This window comes from Sceloporus occidentalis, unplaced genomic scaffold (genome assembly GCF_023333645.1).
Source record: "Sceloporus occidentalis isolate IW3139 unplaced genomic scaffold, rSceOcc1.0.p SCAF_201, whole genome shotgun sequence".
In the NCBI taxonomy this organism is placed as follows: domain Eukaryota; kingdom Metazoa; phylum Chordata; class Lepidosauria; order Squamata; family Phrynosomatidae; genus Sceloporus; species Sceloporus occidentalis.
The window spans coordinates 1,030,004-1,057,433 of NW_028317181.1; the positions used below are offsets into that span (position 1 = coordinate 1,030,004).

Here is a 27,430-nt window from a genome sequence, read left to right on the forward strand (position 1 = left end):
ACACAAAAGGAGAAGGGAATGGTGAGGGGAGGGATCAGGTCCAGCATTCTTCTCTCCCTCTGAGGCCTGGACCAAGGCAGATGGACTGGAGGGAGAGCTCTTCTTCCAGGCTAGCCCCGATAGAGCTGGGTCTGCCTGGTCAACTCTCTCCCAGGCCGAAAGATGGCAGCTATGGAGGGACGAGCCTCTTTTTCCAAGCTAGCCCTGATGGATCTGGGCCTGCCTGGTCAACTCCCTCGCAGGCTGGAAGATGGCAGTTATGGAGAGATGAGCCTCTTCTTCCAGGCTAGCCCTGATAGAGCTGGGCCTGCCTGGTCAACTCCCTCATAGGCCGGAAGATGACAGATATGTCCGCAGCAAAACGAAGAAGAAGGAAACTGTAGGGTCACTGCGTGGAGAAGATGGCAAAATGCTAACAGAAGACAGAGAAAAGGAAGAATTACTCAAGACCTTCTTTGCCTCAGTCTTCTCAGAAAAGGCAAAGGGGCTCAACCTGAGGATAATGGAGCAGAGGACAGAATAGGGGAATTTCAGCACAGAATAAGTAAAGAGATAGTAGAGGAATACCTGTTTAACCTAAACGAATTTAAGTCTCCAAGACCAGATGAACTACATCCAAGGGTACTAAAAGAACTGGCAAATGTAATATTGGAGCCATTGGCAATAATAGTCTTTGAGAACTCCTGGAGAACAGGAGAAGTCCCAGCCGACTGGCGGAGGGCAAATGTTGTCCCCATCTTCAAAAAGGGGATCCCAACAATTATCGTCCAGAAATATATACCAGGAAAGATTCTGGAGCAGATTATTAAGCAGAGAGTCTGTGAACATCTAGAAGGCAATGCCATCATCACAAAAAGTCAACATGGGTTTCAGAGAAAGAAGTCATGCCAGACAAACCTTATCGTTTTCTTTGATAAAATGACCAGCTCGGTAGATGAAGGGAATGCTGTGGATGTAGTATAAATTAGGAGGAATAGCTCATACCCCAGGGGAGAAGGTCAAAGATCAAAATGACCTTAATAGACTAGAAAGCTGGACCATATTCAACAGGGAGAAATGTAAGGTACTGCACTTAGGGCAGAAGAATGAAATGCACAGATATAGGATGGGGGACACCTGGCTTAAGGAGACTCATACATGTGAAAGGGATCTAGGAGTCCAAGTAAAACACAAGTTGAACATGAGTCAACAGTGTGATACAGCAGCTAACAAGGCCAATGCGATTTTAGGCTACATCAATAGAAGTATAGTGTCTACATCAAGGGAAGTAATAGTGCCTCTGTTCTGCTTTGGTCAGGCCCCACCTGGAATAATATTGTGTCCAGTTCTGGGCACCACAATTCAAAAGGACATTGAGAAACTGGAGCCATGTGTCCAAAGGAGGGCGACTAAAATGGTGAAGGGTCTGGAAACCATGAAGCCCTGTGAGGAACAACTTAAGGAGCTGGGGATGTTTAGCCTGGAGAAGAGAAGGCTAAGAGGTGATATGATAGCCCTGTTTAAATATTTGAAGGGGTGTCATATTGAGGAGGGAGCAAGCTTGTTTTCTGCTGCTCCAGAGACTAGGACCCAATGGAGCAATGGATGCAAGCTCCAGGAAAAGAGATTGCAACTAAACATTAGGAGGAACTTCCTGAGAGTAAGTGCTGTTCAACAGTCAAACAAACTCTCTCAATGGAGATTGTGGTGGCGTCTTCTTCCTTGGAAGTCTTTAAGCAGAGGCTGGATGGCCCTTGCGGTCTCTTCCAACTCTATGATCCTATGATATAAATTTGTGTATATGTTTATATATGTGTGTGTGTGTTGTTATTGTTGTTAACTACCTTCAAGTCAACCTGGACACCTATATAGTTAATCCTAATGCAAAAATGACTGTAAATGGTGTTTGATATACAGTGGAACCTCGCCATACGTGGGGGATCCGTTCCGGATCCCGCCGCGTATGGCGATTTCCGCCTATGCTCAAGCCTCATTGTAAACAATGGGGCTCGTGCACGGCGGCGCGGAGGTGCGCGTGGCGCAACGGGGGCGCGCGCCCATTCAACTGAATGGGGCGCGCCGCCCCTTCTGCCCCGCGCGCGCGCCGCAGCTTGAGTGTGTATGCTCAAGGCCGCGTATGGCGCACCCACCTATGGCGAGGTTCCACTGTACTTTCTTGCTTGGTCTTGTTTCCCCCCTCTTTTATCTTCTTACAGCAACCGTGATGCATAAATATTCTGTTTTGTTGTTCTTTCTAAGGGGAAGGCAGGACGATACTGGGAGAGCAGGACAGAGTTCAAAAGATACCTGCTTTCTAGACATGCTCAGGGGCTATTCCAGAAGGCCAGATTCTTCCCTTTCTCTCCCCTCCATCCTTCATTGAGTTAACTGGGCGCAAATAAAAAGGATCAATTGGGTCTTTCCTGACCAAAATGGGCCATTGGAGGGCATGAATGGCAGGGTTAATTGAGGAGGCAGGGATTTGCTTTTGCCTCAGTCTTCTGGGAAGGGCCAGATTCTTCGCTCTCTCACTTCTTCATCTTGAATTGAGTTAATTGGGGGCAATTAAACAGGATTAATTGGGACTCTCTCTGCCAAATCAGACCACTGAAAGGAATGAAGACAGTGTTAATGGATGCTGCAGCCGTTTGCCTTTGCCGGTTTCCTTTCCTTTCCCTCCTCTCTACCCTTAATTGGGTGCAATTAAAGAGGATTAATTGTGAATCTCCCTCCTAAATTAAGAATTAATTACAAATTGATTGAAAATATCCCTGTGAATTTGGGCGATTGGAGGGTATGAATAACAGTGTTAATGGGGGCTGCAGCAGTTTGCTTTTGCTTCAGTCTCCTGGGAAGGGCCAGGTTCCTCCATTAACAATTGCATTAATTGGGTGCAATTAAGGTGGATTGATTAGGACTATCCTTAATTGGGCCCTTGGAAGGTATGAAGAACAGTGGTGAACTGCAGCAGCTTGCTTTTGCCTCAGCCTCCTGGGAAAGGCCTGATTTCCTCCCTTTCTCTCCTCTCTATCCTTAAGTTTAAAAGGGGATTAATTGGGGCTTAATGCCAATGGAAGGGGGTTCTGGCCTTATTTCTGGGACTTACACCCCAAAATGGGAATGGCGGGGAGGAAAAGGCCCCTTTGCCGCCCCTTTCCATCCTTAATTGCGTTAATGAAGTGCAACCTCCTTTTGCAAAACTGAGCTGCTGGCAGACAAGAAAGAAAAGGAAGACTGCAGCGGGGCCGCACTGCGCATGCGCCCGCAACCTCCTCCTTCCCCCTCCCTTTTCCGTCCTCACGTGCTCAGGACTTGGCGCATGCGCCCTGGAGGCAAGAGGCGGGTGGGGGATGGAAGAGGCAGTGGCGCAGGGACGCATGCGCAGTTGGATCCTCGGGGGCGTCGCGGGAGCCATGCTGACTTCACCCCAAAAGCCAGGCCTCGGCGGGGGAGGAGGGCCCCCAGCGTCGCCCCGCTCCTTATTCCGAACGCTTTCGAGGACTTTCCGTCGCCGAAACATTTGGATTTTATTTTTTCCCCTCAGGGCGAAGGGAAAAGATGCCCCCCCCCTCAGAGGAGGCCGTCATCCGGGCCTCTTTTACGCCAGAGGGTCACGTGGCGATCGGGAGCCAATCGGGAGGAGCGCAGTGACGTCGACGTTTCCTCGGTTATGGCGGTTGCGGCGGCGGTTTTGCTGGATTTTAAAAACAAAGAAGAAGAAGAAGAAGAAGGGGATTTAAAACCAAAATTGGAAGTGGCTTCCCGGCTTATTTAATCCTCCATTTCTACTTCAAAGAGATGGATTTGTTCAAGATGGCGGCTAGGCCTCAGCCGCCGCTGCCAAGAAGCCTTCCTCAGCGGTCACGCGGCTTCCCTTTCCACCAATCGGGTGAGTCCTTCCCGGCCACGTGACCCCGCCGGGAGGGGCTGGGCTCGGGAATGCGAGGTGGGTGCCTGTCAGTCAAGCCTCTGCTCCCTCCCCCTCTGAGGCTTTTCGCCCAATCAGGAGCGAGGACGGGCGGTGGCCGCTTAAAGGGCCAGCGGCAACTGTGAAGAAAGGGGAGAAGGAGGGCGGTCACGTGGCACCCGACAAAGGGGACTGCCCCCCCCACAGAGAGAGAGGGGAAAAGAGGGAGACATAGTTTTCTTTGAGGGGAGGGGCAGGGATTTGTGGGGGCCCCATTTTCCTTTAAAGCTGCAATGGAGGAGAAGGTCTTTGGCAAAATGCCTCGCAGAAACTGGGGTAAAGCTTTATTATTATTATTACTCCTATTATTATTATTATTTTGTTGGGGAGGTTGAGAAATGGAGGGGGGCGAGGGTTTTTTTGGGGGGGAGAGGACTGGCCCTGTTTGCAAAATGGCTGTTGGGCGTTGTCTTCCAAGGAGAGCTTGCAAAATGGCCAAAGGGCGAATGCCAAAGAGTTGGGCTTTGGAGAGGCTTGGGGGCCCAGGGCCCGAGGCCTTCGCCCCTGGGATTTTGTTGGCTAGGAAAGCGTCCTCCTGGGGGAGAAAAAGGGGGGGGGGTCCTTGTTGCTGCATTTTATGGGTGACATGTAAGAACAGCAAGGAAACCAATGCAAAGGAGGGTTTTGTGGAAGGCTATAAATGCAGCTGGGTGCTTCTGTGGAAAAGAAATGCAACCAGAGGGGGGGGTTTATGCAGGGAATCAAACCCCCCCGGGGCTTCGGTGAGAGGAAAGCAATGCAGTGGATGGGTTTAGGGCCACAACAATGCAAGCAGAGGGGTTTTCTGGAAGGAAATGAATGCAGTCGGTGTTGTTTGTGCAACAAAAAGGCAACAAGAGGCCTTTTTGTGGAAGGAAACGAGTGCAACAAAATGGCAAAAGGAGCTCTTGTGTGTGTGGCCTTTGAACCCTTTGCTTGAAGTGCAGCCTCGTGGGGCCATTCTTGCAGAGTGTGTGTGTGTGTGTGTGTGGGAGAGAGAGATTGCAGTCTCCTGGGGGCCATTTTAATAGGTGGGGGGTGTGTGTGTGTGTCTTGTCCTGCCCCCCTTTCCCTTTTTGTCCTTCTCCAAGATGGATGCCTCAGGAGAGTGCTGTGTCATGGCTGCTGCTGTTGTTGCTGCACCAGGATTGCAGAGGAAGAGGAGGAGGAGGCGGCTTCGGGAGGCGCCCCTTTCCTCTCTCCACCCCTCACTTTCTCTTTAACCCCCCCTATTTTTTTTGGGGGGGAGGTGCACCTGTTTTGTCTGCAGTGGGGCTGGGGTGGCCAGCCAAAAACCAACCCCCCCTTGTTTTGCAAAATGCGAAATGGCTGCTTTGAGGAGGGCGGGGGTGGGAAGCCTTGCTGCAGAAAGGTGGAAAATAAGGGGTGCTGGTGGGGGACACCCCACATTTCCCCCGCCGTGTCCAGTTCTGGCTTTGACGGGGCAGGATGTGCCCCCCACCTCTTCCCCCTTTGTTGGCAGGCAAGGAGAAGGAGGAGGAAGAAGTGGTTGTAGCGTGCGGCGGAGGCAGCCATGCCAGGATGTGACTCATCGCCCGGCTTTCCAGAACAATCCGGCCATCCATCCAAAGTGCAGCCCCTGTGCACCCATAATGCACACAGGGGCGCATGCCCTGCACAAGGACACATGCCACTTTGAATGCATATATCTATGTCTCTATATATGGGGGATCTCCTTCCCCTGCTTGTTCTTCAGGAAGATTCTCGGAAGCCATGTTTTTTTTCTGGGGCATGAGCCTGTGTGCCCAGCAGACCCCTTACTGCTGTGCAAAGGGTCCCCCACCCCAACTAGCAAGGGTGAGAAAGGGGCGGACCCCCCATTGCTGTGCAATGAGACCCCCAACCCAGCTAGGGAGGGCAAAGGAGGTTTGCCCCACATTAAGCCAGAAGACCACCCTCTACGAATGTAACCCCCTGAATCCACCCCATTTCCACACCTTTCTGCAGAGGAGAGGGGAGATTTGTGGCATGGCCACAGACTGGCAAAGGGTGGCTGCAGTGGTAGAAGACCCTCAGCCCCATAACATGCACATGTTCCCCCCTTTCCTCTCCCAGGTTGGCTTAACGTGGGACAAACCTTCCTTGCCCTCCACAGCTCGGTTGAGGGGTCTCTGCACAGCAGTGGGGAGGGGTTCCTCCATAAACCCCACCAAAAACGATGCTTCCAAGGGTCGTCTTCAAGAACAACCAGGAGGAGGAGACCCCTTGTGTGCCCCATGCGCAACATGCCACACATTTGTCTGAGGCCCTCGGGTGGCTTGTGCGTTGTGTCTATCTGTGGTGGAGGTGGAGTGCCCTCACGCCTCCTCCAGGAAGGGGCCTGGTCTCTCCTTCGGGAGGGCCTTGGCAGCGGCTGTGGGTCAAGGTTGCAAGGTTGCGGAAGAGAAGTGGCAGCACTGCTGTGTGGGAAGCTGGCTCCCCCATTTTGGGGAGAAAATGGGGCAGGGGTCCCATAGCCTCCTTTGAGAGGGAAGGAAAAGAGCGTTCCTATTATTTCACTTTCCACAGCCTGGCACCTTGATCAAGTCATGCTTTCTCAACCTCAGGCGGAGGCCATAGTGGCAGACCCACACTGCTGAGAAAACCCACCATTGTTTGAAAAGAAAAGCTGAAGGAGACCCACACCTTTCTCTCTCTGGGGATGTGGGCAGGCAGAGCAGGGTGGCTTTGGCGGCCAAAGGAGACCCTTGGTGGGGCAGAGCTCTGGCTATCAAACTTGACTTTGACATGGGGCAGCCTCTGAGCAAGTGCGCCCCCCATCATCCACAGCCCTGCTCCTCTGGCCTCAGAGATGCAAGGTGAGACCTGTGGCTTCCAAATTCCTCTCACACCGTTTTGGGAAGGAGCGTGACCAGGATTTGCATGTGTTTTGTGGTGTAAATGGATGAAAGTGGGGTGCTGAGCAATCAAAATATCGCCTCCGAAGATCCTATCCAACCCCAGAGCTGTTGTGGGGCTGGCCAGAGCCAAGAATGGGGGGGGGGCTCTGTGGGACCCTTGTTTTGTTGTGTGTTTGTGTGGATTTGTGCAACTTTTGCCGCAGCGCCCTTCCTCAGCAGTGGAGCCTTCCAGGGAGTAGTGGGCCCGACTAGGCCGATGGTGACCCACCCAAGGAGAGGCTGCCCCACAATTGTGGGTGCGTCTGCCTACTTTCTCGTTACACTTTTGACCCACTGCACTTTTGGGTGTGCGAGGTGGGTGCTTTTGCAGGGTCATGTGTGTCACTACCTCTGTGCCTCTCTGTGGTGAGAGGAGGATGTTGGGGCCTCTCAGCTGTGTGGCTGTCAAGGCTCACAAATAACCCTTTTTATATTTTTTAAATAATACCTGTTCTGTCAGAAATTGTGCAAATTGTGTACAGTTACACACACACAATGTTTGTGTGTATATGTCATTCTGAATACAAAGTATGGAGCTGGGGAAAAACAAGAGATGTTCATGTTTGTTCTCATCTGACGGGCTGCATCCTCACTGGAGAAATAGTTCGGTTTGGCACCGCTTTAACTTTTTCTCCTGCTCAAGGCTATGGAATTCTGGGAGTTGGAGTATATATACAAACTCCAACTCCCAGAAATCCATAGCCTTGAGCCAGATAAGAGTTAAAGCGGTGCAAACTGGGTTATTTCTCCAGTGTGGATGCAGCCAGGGGTTACGACTGGAGCATGATCGTTTTGTGTTGTGTCTCTGAGGGGAATGAGGGTCTCCTCAGGGTTTTGGCGGGAAGGGGAATCTGAGGGGGATTTTGTGCTTGGTGTTACTGGGTTTCTCCCCACTGGGTCGTTTCTTGAGGGGGCAACAAACCGGGAGCCCCGCATCTTTTGTGGGGACCCCGAGCGGGGCGCCTCGGCCGCCTCTCCCCATTGTTCGCCCCGCGCCCTGCTTTTTTCCTTTCCACAAAATGGCGGCGCCTCTCCTCCTCCTCACTCTGCGGTGGGCGGGGCCGCCAGAGAAAACAACCAACGCCTGCCTGTTAACCTCCGGCCCGCCCCTCTACCATACGCAGCGGCCAATGAGAAGGCAACGAATGGCAAAGCCGCCCGATGGCTTGGGCGGGGTAGTGGAAGAAGGGGGCGAGTGATGGACGGCGGGGGCGGCCAATGAGAACCCGCCGCCCGATTTCCCTCCGCCCGCCAGCGAGCTGAGGGGCGTGGCCGGGCGGAACGGTGATGTCAGCGCCTCGCACGGCCAATGGGAGCTGGGCTGGCGTCTATATAAGGCCGGCCGGGGGCAGGCCGAGCGGCGCCATTTCGCTGGAGCGGAGGACGGATCGCGGCCTAGGCGAGCGAGCGCCGGCACAGCCGGGGACAAGAGGAGCCGGTGGGCGGACTCCATCCGGAGCCATCCTGGCCGGGCGCCTCAGCGGACACTCCTCCTCCGACTCTTCCTCCTCCTCCCGGCTTCCGTAGCGGTTGGCTGGATCGCCTCTCCTCAACGCTCCCAGTGCTCCCAGTCCCAATCCAGTGCCATCCGCGCCTCGGACCGCGGCGCTTCTCCCGGGGACCCTCCCCTTTATACGCGGCGGGCTCTTGGAGACCCAGGGCGGCCTATATTGCGGTCTCCGCCCGGGGGTTGGGGGGTCCCCGGGGCCCTCGAAGGGACGCCCCCCTCCGCGGCCGCTTCCTCCGCAAAGGCCGCCATTTTCTCTCCATGTTATATTGTCCCTACCTGGCCGCGCTTAACCCTCTCACTGCCGCCGGATAATGCGCCGCCGCCGCCTTCGCTGGTGAGAGAAAGAAGGGCCACTCTTCTTCCTCTGACCCTCCGCCCCAGGGGCAAAGTGGGGGGCCCCCCCGAAGACCCCCCGGAGGAGGAGGCGGCGGAGGGAGGCATGCTGCAGAACGTGAACCCCAACGGCAAGTACGTACCTCTCGGTCGGCGGGACGGGCGTTGCTTTGCAGCCACAACAACAGCCAGACAAGGCGGGCCTCCCTCTTTGGGCACGCGCGCGCGGGGGGTGGACGTCCCCGTTGCTTAGCAACCGAGCCAAACGCCCCCGCCCCCTCTGCCTCCCTCCCCTGATGTTTCCAGCAGCAGGAGCCCCTTGGCTCCCTATGGCTGCTGATGATGCCTTGGGCCTCAGGATAAGGCCTTTCTGGACTGGGGACAGAGGAGTTGTATAGGCATGTGTAAGGGGGGGGTGTGTGTGTCCATATCTGTATATGCCCCCATATATCTTTTGTGTGTGTGTGTGTGTGTACAATCACACGATTTCTGTGTTTGGTTTGTATACATCGTTGTGAAGTTTCCCTGTATACAAAGATAGACACTTCAGATAAAGATAGATATGTAAATTCCTGTGTTTCGTCTATCAGGAGCATCTGTGTGTGTGTGTGTGTGTGTATATATACACACATACACACACACACAGGGAGAAAAAGAGATGATTCAGTTGGATAAAACATATAGCCCAAATACAAGACACAAACTATATAGGCCAAATACAGAAATACTGGGACTCTATGCCCCCTCCAATACCCCCATCTATCTCCATGGATTCATATGCAAACTATATAGACCAGATGCAGAACTTTAAGGATTAAATACATATATCTATCCATCTCTATCTAAGTGCCCTGATCAGAGGTATGGGAGTTACTACCCGCCTATATCTATAGAGAGGTATTTACACAGCGGATCCTCAGTGTCCATAGAGTCCACCATCCCTGGCCTGAAAATACTCCAAAATACAGGGGTGTGTGTGTGTGTGTCCATATCTATCTCTCTATCTATCAATATAAATTCCCCAAAGGCCGCCTGGATTTTGCCCTTTTCTATAAAGGGGGCACTCAGTGGGACCTGGGCCTCTGTGGGTTTTGGGTTCCAGAGGGAAGTCCAGCAGGCGCCAGGGATGATGATCCATTTTATTTCATGGGCCCTGAGCATCCCTGGATTCCTGTATCCATTGGGAGAGCCATGGCTCCCAAAGTGCCTGGATGCTCTGCTCACATTATATACATTGGCTATGATGATGATTATGATATCCTGGAACCAAATCCCAGCAGAGGCCAAGGGCCCACTGTAATAACAACAACAACAACAGCAATATTCCTACCCTATTGTCTTGAATGGCATTTGAGCAGCCGAGGTTTTAGCTATCCAGGGGAGGACTTGGGCCCAAACCCCCGCAGAGACCAAGGGACAATAATAATAGTAACAAGAGACATTGGTAGATTTTGATATCAATGGGGGGGGGGGGTCCTGGGTCTGAACCTCAGGGGATGCCACACTGGAGAAATAACCCAGTTTGGGACTGCTTTCTGGCTCAAGGCTATGAAATTCTGGGAATTGGAGTATGTTGTGGGGCCTTCTTTCCTTAAACTTCACTCTGGGCCCACAATATACTCCAACTCCCAGAATTCCACAGCCTTGAGCCAGAAAGCGGTGCCGATCCAGGTGATTTCTCCAGTGTGGATGCAGCCAAAGTCTCCAAGAGAGTGCCGCTGCTTGGCAGGGGGCTTGGTGGTCCCCCCTTCATAGGGTCAGCCTGGGTCAAAGCCAAGGGGCAGGCAGTGAACAACAGCAGCAGCAACCTTCACACTGCGCAAGTGAGGCAGTGCGGCACCCCTTTGGCAGCCCCAGCGCAGGAGGGAGAAGCAGCGCGCAGCATTGGCCTGGTTATAACACATGGGGGGCCCTTGCATTGCATTTCATTTGTTACAGCAAATGGCCAGCGTAATGGGGGCCCTTCGTGTCCACTGGTTTGGTTCAAGGACTGCCCCCCCATACCCAAAGCTCAAGCGGGATGATATTATTATTATGATTATTATTAGAGTGGGCCCTTGATGTCCGCTGGGGTTTGATTCCAGGTGGATACCGTAATTCATGGACATTCAGGTCCCATTTGGTAGAGTGGGTTGTTGTTCTTCCTTGCAATCTGCTGGGGTTTGGTTGCAGGACCCCCCCCCCCAATGGATAATAAAATCCCTGGATGTTCAGGTCCCATTAGACAGCAGGCCCTTGGGCTCCCAGGACCCTCTCTGCTCAGCTCCCATTACAGTGGGACATGAGGATTATTCTGTGACATTGGTGTGGCCTTTTTGTGTCCGATGGGGCTGGTCCCAGGACCTTTCCCCAGGGAGACTCAGATCTGTCTGACCTCAGGTCCCATTATATACAATGGGGTCTATCATTATTGATATGACACTGGGCCCTCTGTACCTGCTGCTGGGGTTGGGCTCCAGGACGCACACACTGGGGATGCCGAAATCTGTGAATGGCCAAGTTCCATACCAATGGCATAGTATTGCTCTTCTGCTGATGAGAGGGCCCTTGGTATCTGCTGGGGCTTGGTTCCTGCCCTGCCCCACGGATGCCATAGTCAGTGGGCCCTCCAGTTCCACTCTGTGCGAGGCTGACTCTTCTATCAAAGGGCAAAATCAAGGTTTGCTGTTTTAGAGGGCGACACACACATTCCCAAACAACAAACCTTAACATTTATGTCTCTGTGTGTCTGTGTCTGAATATGAATATTTTCAAGCCATGGAGGGTTTATTCTATAGCTTGCTAGATACTGCTTTCCCCCAAAATTGAGACACTAAGCAGATTACAAATTAAAAGCAACAATACAGTTAAAAACATTTTAAAAATGAGCACTAAAATAGAATTAAATCTGGGGGAATGCGTGGATACAGAGGGCTGTCGGTATTTCTTAAATGATGTCCTTTAAAGCCCCCCCCCCAGTTTGTTTGGTTGCTGTCTCACAGCGTCCTTAGGTTTGTAGTTTGGTATGGCGCCAGAGCCCTGACTATACCCCCCTCAGCTGTCCTACGAATCCCAGGGCCTCGTAGGATGGAGCCATGGCAGCTACAGGGGTGTCAGGCTGCTTTAGTTCTGCAGTGTGTAGACCTCAATGGTTGCCCTGCAGTTTCCTCGCAGGCGTTGGCAGTGTGGCCCCCTTTTGCAGCCGGCCGGCCGGGGCACCTGAACCCTGGGGTTGGCCGTCCCTGGGCCTCTGGGGTGCCCCCAGAGGAGGAAGGAGGGGAACAGGCACAGCCAATGGGCTAGATGGCACATTGCCACCCCCATCCCTGGCCAGATTGTGTACCTTCTTGGCCTTGATGAAGAAGAAGGCTGTGTAGTCCAGATGCCTGCCTTGATGGCGTTTGGGCCTTTGGGTAGCCTTGCGGAGAGCTTGCTCTGCAGGGATGCATTTGAGGTTGTCTTCTTCTTCCTCTGCTGGGGAATGGCTTTGCTTTGAAGGCTGGGTAGGCATGATCACACCAGCCCCCCAGCATTCCTTAGCTGGGCTGACTAAGCCTTCTGGGACTCCCCAAGCCCAGGCTTCCCATGCAGCTGAAGACGATACCGGCTCTTGCTGTGCTCCACATCTGCCTCTTCTAGAGCGCCTCTCTTTGCTTCCTGCCATAGCCTTTGGCCAGGGATGCTGGAGGGTGGCCCTGGGTTCCATTCCCAGCACCCAGGGGGCCTCTAATGATGAAGGGCCCTGAACCCAGAGCCTGAGCGTTGTGTCTTTTGGGCTACAAGGGCTGAATCATGCCTCCCTTTCACCCTCACACCCCACGGTGCCCCTCCTGCCCAGCTGTGCCCAGTCAGCCCCAAGGTTTCTTTGCCATCTTTTGGGAGCTAGGTCACGCCAGGACAAACTGCAGCCCCCCCCCCCCCCCCCGGTCCCTTTCCTATTGGAGACATTCTCCCTGATGCCTCCCCTTTGCGCTCTTTCCCACTCCCTGCCCCATTTTCATAGATTTCTCTTGCCCCACCTTCCCAGGATCAGCCCAGATGGTGAAACTTGTGTATTAAAGGTTGCTGGGTCTGGCTTCCCTTGGAAGGCTGCCTGTAGGATGGTCCTCCTTTGGCTACAGGCTTGTTGTGGAAGTAACTGGGGGGGGGGGGGATGGACTTGTGGGGTGAGCTGTGAGTGTAATGTTGAAGGAATGCCCTATTTTGGCTGGAGCAAGCTTGTTTTCTGCTGCTCCTGAGAACTAGGACCCAGAGTAAGGGGTTCAAACTACAGGAAAGGAGATCCCACTCAGCATTAGGAGGAACTTCCTAACACTAAGTGCTGTTTGACAGTGGAAGACACTCCCTCAATGGAGTCTGGTGGAGTCTCCCTCTTTTAAACAGAAGCTGGATGGCCATCTGTTGGGGTGCTTTGATTGTGAGTTGCTGCATGGCAGAAGGTGATTGGACTGGATGGCCCTTGGGGTCTATTCCACCTCTGTGATTCCATGCTTCTTTGTGTTCTGAGGAAGATGGGAGCTAGCGTAGGGGGCTCAGCAGCTGCTTACTCTGGCTGCAGAAGGTCTTTTCTTTGCAGGCCTGTGGGGCCATTGAGGTCTCACTCCCCTGGGGCTGCTCTTGCGGTCACTGGTGTGGTGGCCATTGGTGGTGGGGTTTCAGACAGCTGCCAGCAGTGTGGCTGAGTGAGTGGGGGGCTTGAGGGGGACCCTGTTTCCCTGGGCCAAGGGGGTGCCTGGGTGCTGATGGCGGCTGGGTCTGTTCCTGTCTTGCAGGATCCTGGGGGAGGGCAATGCGAGTCTGGTGGGCCTGGCCGCTGAGTCCACGCCGGGGAAGCGGATCCGGAAGCCATCACTGCTCTACGAGGGCTTTGAGAGCCCCACCATGGCCTCCTCGGTGCCGGCCCTCCAGCTGGCCCCGGCCAACCCGCCCCCTCCGGAGGTCTCCAACCCCAAGAAGCCTGGCCGGGTCACCAACCAGCTGCAGTACCTCCACAAGGTGGTCATGAAGGCCCTGTGGAAGCACCAGTTTGCTTGGCCCTTCCGGCAGCCAGTCGACGCGGTCAAGCTGGGCCTCCCGGTAATTGGCCTCCCTTGCCTGGGAGAGGAGGGGAGGAAGACAAGATATACAACATACAAGGGGGGGGGGAGGTCTGTTGTATTGTGGTTGCTTTGGTTGTCAGACCCCTCCCGTGGCATGACTCCCCAGTTTGCATTTGTTCATAGAGGGGAGGGTTTCCGCGTGACAGAGCCGCCCCCCTGATATGCAAAGGTTGTGGGGATAGTCTCCTGCTTGGGCTGCTTTCACAGTTTTGAGCAGCATAGTGGCCACCTGCAGCTTCTTGCCCTGCTTGGCCCAGTGCCCACCCTAGCTGCCTTGGCTCCCCGTATCTGCCCCCTTTGAACCCTTGGCCTGGCCAGGGGTTGCACCCAGAGCAGCTGCCCCTCCTCAGTGCCACCCTCCCCCCTACAAAGGTATGGATGAGATGACGCAGCCGCTTGAGCGCTACATCACGCTGCTCCCCCCTCCTGGATCTAATCTCTTGTCCCCTGAATGCGTTTTGCAGATTCCCATCCATGACTTTGTAGAAGACATCAAGTGGCCCCCCAAATTAAAGGCCAGCACATCTGTGGCACCTAAGGAGTTAAAGCCCTGAGGTAAAATGGAATGACTAAACCCTCCCTTTAGGTTTCCACTTGCCTGGCTCTTTGAGGCGCAGTTGGGTGCCAAGGCTGCCCCTCGGAGTTGGCAGGCAGGCTCACCCAGTGCGGAGCTTGTGATTCCCCCCAGGAAAAGAGCAGGGATCCCTTGCAAGATGAATGCCATCCCCCTCAGCATTTTCTGGGCTTATTGTGGGTTGCAAAGTAGGTTGGGGCACAGCATGCCTCCCTTACATCTCCATGCCCCCCCCCCCCCGCTATTGTGGCCAGGGCACCTCAGTAGGTGTAGGCAGCCCTTGAGTCTGTTACCTAGCCCCAGCTATGTCACTGTTGTGGGGTTGGGGGTGGCATGTCCAGATAGTCTGCCCTCTGACCCTCACCTCTCCCTCATCTCCTTCCCAGGATTACCACAACATCATCACTAAGCCGATGGACATGGGGACCATCAAGCGGCGCTTGGAGAACAACTACTACTGGAGCTCAGTCGAGTGTATGCAGGACTTCAACACCATGTTCACCAATTGTTACATCTACAACAAGGTGTGAGGGGGGGGGGCAGAACAGTGGGGCTGTGGGAGGCAAGGCAGGAGGCCCTGGTTGCCTTGTAGTGTCATTTGGAAGGGGCAAGTTCACGTTAAAGGTGTTGTGGGCCCCATTTTGAGAGAAAGGGAGGTTGTAAGTGCAGTTTTCAAGCTGGGATACCAAAGTTGCTCAATGTACAGTCTTTTGTAGACGTCTAGGCTTGAGGTCACCAGCATGTCCCATCTTTGGGTTTTCCAATTCTAAGAAGAGCCATACCTGGCCTATTAGCTGCAGCTGATAAGAACCAAAGCTGGAGAGCGCCAGGTGTGAGTGTAGAGCTTGGAATCCTAGAGTTGGAAGGGACCCCCCAGGGGCCATGTAGTCCAACCCCCTATATTCAGCTAAAGCCCTCCTGGAAGATGATGCCCACCCAGCCTCTCTTCAAAGGCCTCCAAGGAAAGCCCCCTCCCCTCCGAGGCAGTCCCTCTTTCATTGTCAGGCATTTCTTCCCAGTATTTGTGTGAGGGCCTTGTTGATTAATGTGTTCCCAACTTGATTTGGGTCCAAAGGAGAATTTTGGGAATTGCAGTTTCTGGGCTCTCTGACAGAGAATGCTAAATATCTCTCACAAAGTTCCCAGGATTCCATAGCATTGAGCCAGGGCGGTTAAAGCAGTGTCAGATTGGATGATTTTTACAGTTTGTTTTGGACCATGGATGTACAGTGACCCTGTTCTGGGGCTTAACCAGCCCAGCTTCTGTTGGCCAGGCTTCTTCAGGGGACATTTGCCACTCTGGCCTTACCCTGAGTCTGAGAGAGTGTGTCCTTCCCAAGGTCACCCAGTGCTTTCCGCAGCCGAGCAGAGGTTTGAGACCTGGTCTGCCCTCAGACCAGCCCCAGTGCCTGTCTTGAAGCGGCTGCTTCTTTGCCTGTGTGTGTTGCCCTGACCCTCTTCACTTCCCGCAGACCACAGACGACATTGTCCTGATGGCTCAAACTTTGGAGAAGATCTTGCTGCAGAAGGTGGCCCAGATGCCTCAGGAGGAGCAGGAGGTTGTGGTCACCGTGGCCAAGAACAGCCACAAGAAAGGGGCCTCTCGGGCGGCAGGTAAGGAGGGAGGGGGGCAGGGCACCCCAAAGAAAGTGGGGAAGATGAACCCACTCCTTGAGTGGAAGGAGACGAGGGCGGTTAGGTTTTTAGGGGTCCCCTTCCCTGAACTGGGCTGCTTTTCTCCCCTCACCAACAGCACTCCTGGCTGCTGCTAATGCCGCCGCCGCCGCCGCCCAACAGGTCCCAGCCATTTCGTCCGTGTCCCAGACACAGCTCTTCCCAGCCTCCACGGACATCCCCACCACGGTCATCAACATCCCCCACCCGTCGGTCATTGCCACACCGCTTCTGAAGCCACTCCACGCCGCTGCTTCCTCCCAGCCTGTGCCGACCGCCCCTACCCCAACGCAGCCTGTGGCCAAGGTAAGCTGGGAGGGCAAGTTGTGGGCTGGGGAGGGGGTCCCTTGGCCTTTCCCCTTGTCTCTCTGGTGAGCCCATTGAACCCTGCTATCTCCTCCTTCAGAAGAAAGGTGTGAAGCGGAAAGCGGACACGACCACCCCCACACCCACGGCCATCATGGCCACCACGGGTGGGGACGGCGGGGAGTCCTCCCCCTCGGGGGCCCTTTTGGAGTCGAAAGCAGCCAAGATCCCAGCCCGGCGGGAGAGTGGGCGCCCCATCAAGCCCCCCCGGAAGGACCTGCCGGACTCCCAGCAGCACCAGACCTCCAAGCGGGGGAAGCTCTCAGAGCAGCTCAAGTACTGCAACGGCATCCTGAAGGAGCTGGTCTCCAAGAAGCACGCAGCCTACGCCTGGCCCTTCTACAAGCCGGTGGACGCCTCAGCCCTGGGCCTCCACGACTACCACGAGATCATCAAGCACCCCATGGACCTCAGCACCATCAAGGTGGGCCCCTGGCCGGGCTGGCCTTGGCAGCGGGGGGCAGCAGGAGGGCGCGCCTGGACCTGGCTTTACGCCCCTTGAGCGTTCTGTGTTTGTGCCCTCTCTCTCCTGTTAGTATTCAGGGCTGAGGCGGGAGTAGTGGGTGTTGTGCCATGGAAAGGATGCGGTTTCTCATCCAGAGGGCTTTGTGTAGAAGGAGAAAGGTTAGCCTGGCCTATGAGCAAGTCTGCGTAGGGAGAAGACATGTGGCAGCCAAGCACAAAGGAGCAAGGAAGGAGGAGGACTCTCTTTAGGAAAGGCTTCTGTTGTTGAATTTTAGAAGGTGGTGCAGAATGAAAAGGGACAAGGGCCTCCCTTCCCTGGATCTTTGCCAATCACACTGCACAGAAGATTGATTTATTCTTGCCTGCCTCTTCCATCCTTCCATTACAAATTACAGCATAATAACACAGGTTGAGTCTCCCTTAATCTGAAATTCCAAAATCTTCCAAAATCATTGTTGATACGGGTGGCTGAGATAATGTCTGAGGTCCAAAACACACTGCAGAAATAATCCAGTTTGAGACTGCCTTATCTGCCCTGGCGCAATGCTAGGGAATCCTGGAAACTAGTTTTGCGAGACATTGAGACGCAACAAACGGGGCACTTAAAGCAGTCTCAAAGTGGCTCATTTTTGTTCATGCACAAAAGTATTTTAAATTCTGTGTATAAAAGGACCATTACGTGAACATAAAATGTGCAAATATATAAAATGTACCTTATACACAAGATGTACATGAAATGTTTTGAGCATGAGAATTGTGGGCCTATTAAACAAGACATGTATAAAATGCACATTATCCGTGAAATGTACTGTACATACCGGACAATAAGATGAGCTCATGCAGACGTCAAGGGCAGGTTTGGGGACCAAAATATTGGATTTTGATGTGACCTGTGAATGAGTCAAGGTTAAAACGTAAGGGCATGTAAGAAAGTCTGTAAGGATGGAACCAAGGAAAAGAATGCCAAGGAACTTCCAAAATGCCCATAGGCATAACGGTTTGTGCCCTCCCTAAAAACGGGACGGATGAGAAAATAGAGGCCGCCAGGGCTTTCCAGAGGTGCTCCCAGAGTAAAAGCCTTGCAATTTAGTATTGTAAGCTGCCCTGAGTCCCAGTTTTGGGCTCAAGCTGGCTTATCTCTGGGCGAGATATAAATAATAATAATAATAATAATACAATGGTTTGTGGAGACTACTGGTTTTTGGGGTTTTTTTAAGCTAACCTTTACACTACTAATGACAACTTGGGGTCCCCCATATCTGAAACTCCAGAATTAACAATCTGTCTAGGTAACAATTAATAATGATAATTATATATACTAACTTAAGTTTCAGGCACAAAATTGTTAAAAATGTTGACATTCTATGATCCAAAACACTGCAGAAATAAACCAGTTTGAGACAGGTTTAACTGCCCTGGCTAGGGAATGCTGGGAATGGTAGTTTATTGTTGCACCAGAAATCTGACAGAGATGGTTAAAGGTCTCCCAAAACTACAGTTCCCAGAGTTCCCTAGCATTCAGCCAGGGCAGTTAAAGCAGTCTCAAGCCAGGTTATTTATACAGTGTTTCCCCCCTATTCTGTTTTATTCATTTAGCCATTCTTTTACAGTGATTTTCATTTCTTAAGACGATAAAGTAAAATCAAACAGGTCATTGCAGTTTATATAGTTGAGCACTAAAAATGTTCTCCCTTCCTCCTTTTCCCACTTTTCATAAACTACTCAGAAATAGAAGAGCCGTTGAACTTCCTCCTGGTTTGTCTAAAGCTCTTCCTTTTTGGTTCCTCATTTTCCTTGTCACTCTATTGTTTTCTTACATTCTCTACCATTTACTATTGTACATTCTACTTTTAATTAACATATTTACACTAATGTGCCTTTAGGGATAACTATAACAATAATAGCCAAATTACAGAGCTATAAATCAATTAGCTAAACGTTTATATATGCCTCACGTTGTGTACCTCTACATTTATAAATCTCAAAGCTACAGTACTTTTTTCTTTCCAATATTTTATTGCTAGAGACTGATCTTCTAAACATTTTAAGGCTCTGTTCTTAACCAAGCAGGTAGGTTTGTCCCATTCTAGTGTTTTGGACCTATGTGTATCAAGTGTGTACAAAACATCAATGGATTTCCTCTTTAAAATTGGGGCCCATCTCCCAAGAGGCCTCATAGATATTAATATTCCAGCCTCTGAAAAACCCCAAAGCACTTCTGCTCCTGAGTGTTTTGGAGAAGGGGGACTCGACCTTTAATGAAATCCATAATCAGGTGGACTGCCTAAATTAATGGTCCCCTTCTTTTTGGCAGGGAGAATGGAGGCAGATGGGATTGTGCTTGTGGCCTGAAGGTCTGTCTGTGCCACTGAGCCTCCCTGAACTGTTTTACTTGTACAGTTGTCCCTCCACTTTTGCAGCTTTGGCTTTTGTGTATTTGATTAATATGTTCTCTCTAGGAATCTCTAGGTGCAACTCTTCCAGAAGTTGACCATAGAGTTGTGCTGGAGAGACTAGAGGTTCCTAAGGAAAACACTCTTCTATCCATTTGTAGGTCCTCCATAGAATCCTAGAGTTGGAAGAGACCCCAAGGGCCCTGATCCAGGCCAACCCCTTTCTGCCATGCAGGAACTCTCAGTCAAAGCATCTCTGACAGATGGTTGCCCAGCCTCTGTTTAAAGACCTCCAAGGAAGGAGACTCCAGCACGATTTTATGATCAACCTCTGGCAGACATTGACCACAGAGTTGCCCTGGAGTAACTAGAGATTCCTAGAGAGGAGGTGTAAAAAGAATACTGTTTTTCCACATCCAAGGGGGTGTCCTTTACCCGAAACCCCGATGAATGTGGAGGGACCACTCTATATGGCTTCCATGCCTTTTAAAGCTCCTTTCAGCCTCTGAGGGGTGGATGGGTTACTAGACAGGCCTTGGACCTGTTGGCAGGACCACCTTCCAGAGCTGAAATTGGCTTCAGAGTCAGTCCCTTCCCTTTTAAAATATGTTACAACCAGTGTGGCCTAGTGGTTTGAGTGTTGGAGTAGGACTTTGGAGACTAGGGTTCGATTCCCACGAAATGGCTATGAAACCCATTGGGTCACACTCTCTCAGCCTCAGGGGAAGGCCAGGGCAAACTGCCTCCGAACAAACTTTGCCAAGAAAACCCCTTGATAGGATCACCACAAATAACACAAAGCGACTGGCAGAGCACCTTGTTCTGAAGGTGAAGTTGGCAGTTGCAGAAATGGTGGTGGAGTTACCACAAAAGTGGGGTGGGGGATCACAAAAGAGTCCAAAACACACTGCAGAAACAATCCCGTTTGAGACTGCTGTAACAGCCTTGGCTCAATGCTAGGGGATTCTGGGAACTAGTTTTGGGAGACCTTTAGCCGCCCCTGTCAGAGCTCTGGTGCCACAATAAACTACACCCCCCAGGATTCTCTAGCACTGAGTCAGGGCACTTAAAACGGTCTCAAACTGGGTTATTTCTGCAGTGTGTATTGGGCCAAAGTCAGAGAATCCTCAAATTGGAAGGGACCCTAGAGGCCATTTACTCCAACCCTGTTGTTGTTGTTGTTGTTGTTAGTCAAGGTTGGCTGATGTTGGTTTAAATGACCAAACTACTTCTTTTTTAAAAACGGATTCATGACAGTTCTGCAGCCCTCTTACTAGAATAGCAGTGGCTGCCCAAATGTAAACATTTTAACTAACTGTTTCATTGGCAGTTGTTCATTGTACGTTCACTCAAAACAGCTTCCATTGAAAGAGCACTTACTTAAGAACATTTGTGATTCAAGCTACTGGCCAGAACATCTGAGCTGCGTTTTGCTACTTACTTTTCTGATTTAGTCCAGTATTAATGCAGTCCTACACGTTAATGCAAAAAAAACCAAACACCATGTTAAACCAAAAAATTGTTTTGTGGGTCTTTAGAAAAACCTGTTCCTCTCCCTACAACCCTGTTTTTATTTGACTCCACTGGTTTGTGTTCTTTACCTCAAAGCCAGGGGACTTTAAGACGTATATTAATTCAGAGGTACTTCTATGAGGAGGAGGTGTGTTTCATAGAATCTGCAAATTGGAAGGGACCCCCAATGGCCAGCTAGTCCTACCTCGATCTTCTTCCATCTGTTTCATGATGACAGCCCTTTAAACATTTAAAGATGGCTGTATCATGTCACCCTCTAAGGCTCAGACAGGCTGTGTTTTGTTAATTCACTTAAGCTAGACTTGAGAATTAAGGCTAATCTTGCAGCATATTATTTGTAATTGTAAAAGAGATTGGGTTATGCATCTCCTTGTGTGATTGAAAGCTCCGAGTCTAGTGTCCCAATTCTTCCTTTTTTAAACTTAAACTTTTTCTTTCTCTCTCTCTCTGCCTCTGGTGAATTCAGCGCAAGATGGAGAACCGGGATTACCGCGATGCGCAGGAGTTTGCTTCCGACGTGCGGCTGATGTTCTCCAACTGCTACAAGTACAATCCCCCCGACCATGATGTGGTGGCCATGGCTCGCAAGCTGCAGGTGAGCGGGCAGGAGAGGGTCACAGCCCAGAAGCCTCCCTCCCTGGTGGCCCCAGCTGAGCGAGCCCAGGGCCTCAACCTCCCCTGCCCCCTCCCCACAGGACGTCTTCGAGTTCAGCTACGCCAAGATGCCGGACGAGCCCATTGACCTCAACCCTCCCTCCGCCTCGCTCCCGCAGCCGGGGCTCTTGATGAAGTCCTCCTCAGACGACTCTTCCAGCGACGAGGACGATGATGACGACGACGATGATGACGATGAAGAGGGGGATGAGGACGAGAGCAGCAGCGAGAGCTCCTCGGACAGCGAGGAGAGTTCGGACTCAGAGGAGGAGCGGGCCAACCGGCTGGCGGAGCTCCAGGAACAGGTACAACGGTAACAATAATGATGATAGTAATAGATTGAACAACAATTAACAGACAGACTACGTTGTCTAAAACACATTAATTACTATATATCCTCGCCTATGAGTCAAACAATTTGTGCCCAAAAATAGAACCTAAAATGCTGGGTGAACATATATATGGGCCAGTACTGCTTAGAAAGGTCCTGGTGCCTTGGCAGTGGTTTCTGAAAGAGCTGCCCAGGGAGGAGTGTGATTCCTCCTCAGTCAGATGGAAGAAACCTCCTCTCCCCATCCTCCTTCAGATCTATGTCTCCACCAAACACCCCATTTATCTCCACTTCCTTCCCTTCCCAAGCTGATGTTAAGACCTTCTCTTCCAGCTCCAGGCAGATGGTGGTTGGGAGAGGCCCGAAGCTTTCCCCTTTGCATTCTTTGTTACGTGCCATTAAGTTTCACCTTTACTTATCCATGTATCACATAAAAAGCTACATTTTTATCCCTGAAACTTTCCCTTAACTTACACGTAAGGTAAAATACTACTCAGTTTAAGAGGACAGATATGGCGTTACGTACATTCATAACAAGCTCTTGTTGGCCCTGCAGCTGCGGGCGGTCCATGAGCAGCTGGCAGCCCTCTCCCAAGGCCCTGTCTCCAAGCCCAAGAAGAAGCGGGACAAGAAGGAGAAGCGGAGGAAGAAGAGGTCCTCGTCGGAGAAGAGGAAGGGCAAGGTGGGGGACGAGGAGGCCCGCCCCCACGTGGCACAGACCAAGAAGTCCAAGAAAGCCGGAGGGGGAAGTGGCGGCAGCGGAGGAAACAAGTGAGTGGACCCAGCTGCCATTTTGTGAGGTGGGTGGGTGGCAGTGTGGCTGGGTGATGACTCTTTCTTTCCCCTACGGACCGACCATGGCGAAGTCCTTGCGTGAACAAGCCAAGTCCCGTCTGACAGCTGCATGCGCAGTCCCGGCGTGGCTAAGCTGTGGGCAATGCGCATTTTCACCTGTGCTCCCTTTTTTCTTCCCCGCCCAGGAACTCGAAGAAGGGGGGCTCCAAGTCGACGCCCCCTCCGCTGCCACCGCTGCCGCTGTATGACTCGGAGGAGGAGGAGGAGAGCAAGCCCATGACCTACGACGAGAAGCGCCAGCTCAGCCTGGACATCAACAAGCTGCCCGGGGAGAAGCTGGGCCGGGTGGTGCACATCATCCAGTCCCGGGAGCCCTCCCTGCGCGACTCCAACCCGGAGGAGATTGAGATCGACTTTGAGACGCTCAAGCCCTCCACCCTGCGGGAGCTGGAGCGCTACGTCCTCTCGTGCCTGCGCAAGAAGCCTCGCAAGCCCTACAGCGAGAGTGAGTCTGGAGGGGGCAGTGATAGGAAGCCTGTGCCCGGGAGTGGGTTGGGGTCTCTGGGAAGAGCCAGCGCTGGGCAAAGAAGCCAGAGGGAGGGGCAGCAGGCCTAGTGTGCTGCTCCACCCGGAGGGGCCTGGAGCCTGGGGCTGGGCTGCATGTGGAACAAGGGATGGGTGGGGGGCTACTTTGGGCCTCCCAGGACTGGACTCCATCCCTCCTCCAGCATTGCTTGCCAAGTGAGGCCCACAGGAGCGCAGAGGCCCCAAATTCCCCAGCTCTGTAGTATAATAAAAATAATACTAATAGGAATCAAAGATATAGTCGCGTTAGTCTGTGGAGTCCGTACGTAAAGAGATCTTGTTGGACCTATGAGACTCGCTGAAAGAGAAGCTGCCAGTCTGCGCTTTCATAGACTTAAGTCTACTTCTCCACCAAAATCCATCTGAGGAAGTAGGCATTAAGTCTCTGAAAACTCAGGCTGCTAACTATCTTTCAGTTTTATAATATAATAATAGTATTATTATTTCTTTCCATCTCTTCTCAAGGTTTGAGATGGGGTACAACAATTTATAAAGACAACGCAGAAAACCAACAGTCAAAATACAATACAGTCCTCCTTCCACATTTGTGGCTTTGGCGTTTGCGGATTTGCTTATTCACAGATTTGATTGATACATCTCTCTAGGAATACTTAGGTCCTCTAGCACTATTCTACCAGAAGTTCACCGTAGAGTTGTGAGAAAACACTTCTCTAGGCGTTTGTAGGTCCTCCAGCATTTTTCTGTGGTCAGCTTCCAGAGAGTTGCGTTGGAGGACCTAGGGCTTCCTAGAGAGATGTCCTCTCAAAATGGTGTCTGTAGTTTTCCCACTTGCATGGGGGGGGGGGGGGGGTCCTGTGCCACCTGATTCCAGAGAATGTGGAGGGCCTACTGTACTATTAGACCATGAAAACACACTCTTACAGGTAATAAACTGGCCGCCCCCCATTTGTGTTTCTCGGGGCTTTCCTGCCTCCTCAGTGGCCGCTCTCTGCTTTGACCTTTCCCTGGACCATGGTGGTTTGAGGGTGGCAGGGCCATGGAGGGATTTGGAGGAGAGTTTCTCCAACAGAGTTCTGTGAGAGAAAGAAGAGTGGTTTTTAAAACATGAAGGAAGTTTTATGGGAAAGGGATCTTGCATTGAGAGACTGAGAGAGAAGTTGGGCAGCTGGAGCCTGCTCCTTCAGAGGCATCCTTTGGAGCGGAGAATCAGAGACACTTCCATAGGGCTGGGCCTGGATTTTCCAATCCAAAACGTGCCTCTGGAGAAGGAGGTTGAACTCTAGGAGAGTTCCTGCTGCCAACTTCTTTCTTTCTGTGAGTCTCAAGGGTGGAACAAGATCTGTTTGCATACTGATTTTCCAGAGTGATGCAGCTAGGTCTTTTATGTGGTTAGTGACTTAATGGCTTTTCTGCAGGGAGACCCAAGACCTTAAATAATGTAAAGTGATGGTTTCAGTTGAGAGAGGCAGGTTCGGCCTCCTCCTGGCCACCCTTCCTCCCTCAAAGCTCCCAGGGTGGGTGTTCTTGGGGGGGAGGAGACGTCCTTCTTGTCTAGCGCTTTCTTTCTGGAGGCCTTCCTTCCCTTCAGGGTGGCCGCTGTCCTGGTGCCTCTCTGGGTGGGGGGCTTGGAGGCAGGAGGGGCTGGGCTTCCCCAAGCAAAGTGGCCAAGAAGGGGGTGGTGAGCAGGCCCTGCCCCTCTTGCCTTCTTCCCCTTCGCCTCTTTTCTTTTCCTCTTCCTTCTCCCCTCATTCCTTCACTCACTCGCTCTTTCATGTGCACTTGCACTGACTGTCTGGGCAGGGAGGGTAAAAGGTGGGGTCTCCAGGGTGTGGGCCATTGGGATGTCTTGCTGGCCTGGGTTTTAGGTGGCCCTTTCCCTAGCTTGAAGCCACTGGGGAGTGGGTCTTTCAGGGCTGGTGTTGGACTTGGAAGAGGAGGGCCACAGTGGGCAAGGGTGCCCCCAGTAGCCCTTCGTGTGCCCCCATAAACCTCCTTCCTTCCTTCCTCCCTTTCAGCTCTGAAGCGGCCGGTGGGCAAGACGAAGGAGGAGCTGGCCCTGGAGAAGAAGCGGGAGCTGGAGAAGCGCCTCCAGGATGTCAGCGGGCAGCTCAACTCGGCTAAGAAGCCTCCCAAGAAGGGTGAGTCCTTCGGAGGCGACCGTGTGTGTGTGTGTGTGTGTGTGTGTGTGTGTGTGTGTGTGTGTGTGTGTGTGTGTGTCAGTGTCCCCCCCCTCCCACTTGTCTCTCTGGGTGCTGCTGCCCATGTGTGCGTTGGGGCTTCCTCATTCACCTAATGCACCCTCTTTTTCTGCCCCTGCCACCCTGCAGCCAGCGAGAAGCCCGAATCGGCCCAGCAGCAAGTGGCGGTCTCTCGCCTGAGTGCCAGCAGCTCCAGCTCAGACTCAAGCAGCTCCAGCTCCTCCTCGTCCTCCTCCTCGGACACAAGCGACTCGGACTCCAGCTAGGCCGCAGGAGGGATGACCGGAAGAGGGCGGGCGGACGGACGGGGCCACACATTGGGACCGCTTCTTCCGCGGGACCAGGACCGGGGAGACAGAAGGACTACGTTGTCCGGAGGGCGGGGGGTGTCTGCTTCCGCCGAGGCCAGCCCTCCTCCCCTTTGGACCCTTTGGGGAGGGTCCTTCCTGCTCTGTACAGTTTTGGGAGGGAAGGGGGCCGTGTTTTACTGTTTTGTTTGGATCTTGAAAAAAAGAAAAGAAAACAACAAAAAATTTGTGGTTTTATAAGGCGTTGGGCAAGTTTTGGTTTTGTGACGCCCCTCCCCTCCTTCCTCCCTCCCTCTTTTCCTTCCCTGGAGGGACAAGGAAAGGAGGAGAGGCTGCGTGTGTGCGACCCACAATGTTTGGACTTGGAGCCCAGAGCAGAGGAGAGAAGAGACTTTGCCCGTGTGTGCAGGGGGGGCTTCCTCCTCCTCCTCCTTTGCCGCCTGCCGCAGGGGGGGCCCTGAGGTTTTATTTATTTTCCTTCCTTCCTTGCCTCCCCCTCAGTGGCTTTCCTGGGGAGCTGAAGAAGAAGAAGGGGGTGCGGGGGGCACCGGGGAGGCCGCCACACGCCCCACAAAGCAAGGGGAAGTGACAGGAGGGTTGTGCAAAGCAGTGGCCCCCTTGAGCATTCTTTTTTTAATTGTTATTATTACTGTTGTTATTTTGACTGTATATTATTGTTTTTTCTACTCTTCCTTTCAACCCCTCCCTCCCTCCCTCCTTCCTCACCCCCTTTTGTCTCTATCCTTCCTTCCTTCTGGGGCTCTTGTTTCATCTTTAACCGTATGTTACGACTTCTGGTTAACATGTAAATAAAAACCAAAATGTTAATACAGGACCGGCGTTTGTGGTCTGGGTCAACAACGGCGGGCTTTGTGTGCCTTGTCTTTGTGTGCCTTAAAGTGTGCGGACGCACTTTGGGAGGATGGTGCTGAGTGGCTGAGCGCTGGACCCAGAGGGGGGTAAATAATCAAGAATAGGTACAGGAAAAGCTTTATTTTTGCCCCGCTTCTCTAGCAAAAAGGTAAAGAGGAGGAGGAGATTTATTTCTTAGCCCCCTCACTGTGGATCGATGCGGGCAACATCAGTTAAAACACATCCCAGTTTAAAAGGACAAAGGAGATGTGCACATAATAATAATAATAATAATAATAATAATAATAATAATAATGTTTATTTATATACCGCTTTTCCAAATTAGATCAAAGCGGTGTACAACAGGAAGTACAATACAAAGTCAAAATAAAACATAACAGGCCTCTCTCCCCCTGAAGATGGTGGTCGGAAGGAGGGCTTTTTCTTCTTTCAGGCAGGCAGTTGGAGCTTGCCTGCCTCTCTCTCCCCAAAATGGTGGCTGAAGGGAGGGCTCTAGCCCCAAAAGTGGAAAAACCCCATTTATTTTTGTGTACACACACACATAAACCTGAGAGAATGCCACTCGAAGAATGTAGGTCCTCCAGGGCAACTCTGTGGTCAACATCTGCCAGAAGGTGACTGTAGAATTGCAATGGAGGGCCCACAGATACTAGAGAAGGGTTTGGTCTAGGAATCTAGTCTAGGTCTTCCAGGGCAACCTCTGCCAGAGGTTGGCCATAGAGTTGTGCTGGAGGACCTGGAGATTCCTAGACAGTCTAGCAAATCCTGGAACAGTCTCTGCGATGCCATTATATGTACTCACATTGGTCTTTGTATGCCCAGGGAAATAAAAGTGAGGGAGAGACTGGGTTTCTCATGGGAATCTGTGAGATACATTTGTCCTCCTCTTTGCAGATTGGATTCTTTGTGGTTTTGATTCATGTGTTCTCTTGGAATCTCTGGGTCCTCCGGCGCAACTCTGCCAGAAGTTGACC

The 27,430-nt window shown here is 52.1% G+C and overlaps 2 protein-coding genes across 8 annotated transcripts in view; both read left to right on the plus strand.

Annotated features, from left to right (window-relative positions):
• The window catches only part of LOC149278109 (uncharacterized), a 705,984-nt gene that overhangs the window by 470,043 nt on the left and 208,511 nt on the right, over nt 1-27,430 (plus strand). The gene's annotated exons all lie outside the window — the stretch shown is intronic.
• Nucleotides 3,377-26,411, plus strand: BRD2 (bromodomain containing 2). Of its 7 annotated transcripts, none has more exons than XM_089502311.1 (12): nt 3,377-3,868; nt 13,420-13,723; nt 14,707-14,844; nt 15,793-15,934; nt 16,074-16,300; nt 16,401-16,784; nt 21,218-21,346; nt 21,447-21,710; nt 22,293-22,507; nt 22,717-23,036; nt 25,093-25,215; nt 25,405-26,411. In XM_089502311.1, the coding sequence occupies exons 2-12, from the start codon at nt 13,529-13,531 to the stop codon at nt 25,539-25,541; spliced, it is 2,274 nt and encodes a 757-aa protein (XP_089358437.1). In that variant the 5' UTR covers nt 3,377-3,868; nt 13,420-13,528; the 3' UTR covers nt 25,542-26,411. The 7 variants fall into 7 exon arrangements, with proteins under 7 accessions (XP_089358437.1, XP_089358441.1, XP_089358436.1 ...); XM_089502310.1 differs by lacking the exon at nt 3,377-3,868 and adding an exon at nt 3,956-4,222; XM_089502308.1 differs by lacking the exon at nt 3,377-3,868 and adding an exon at nt 8,048-8,803.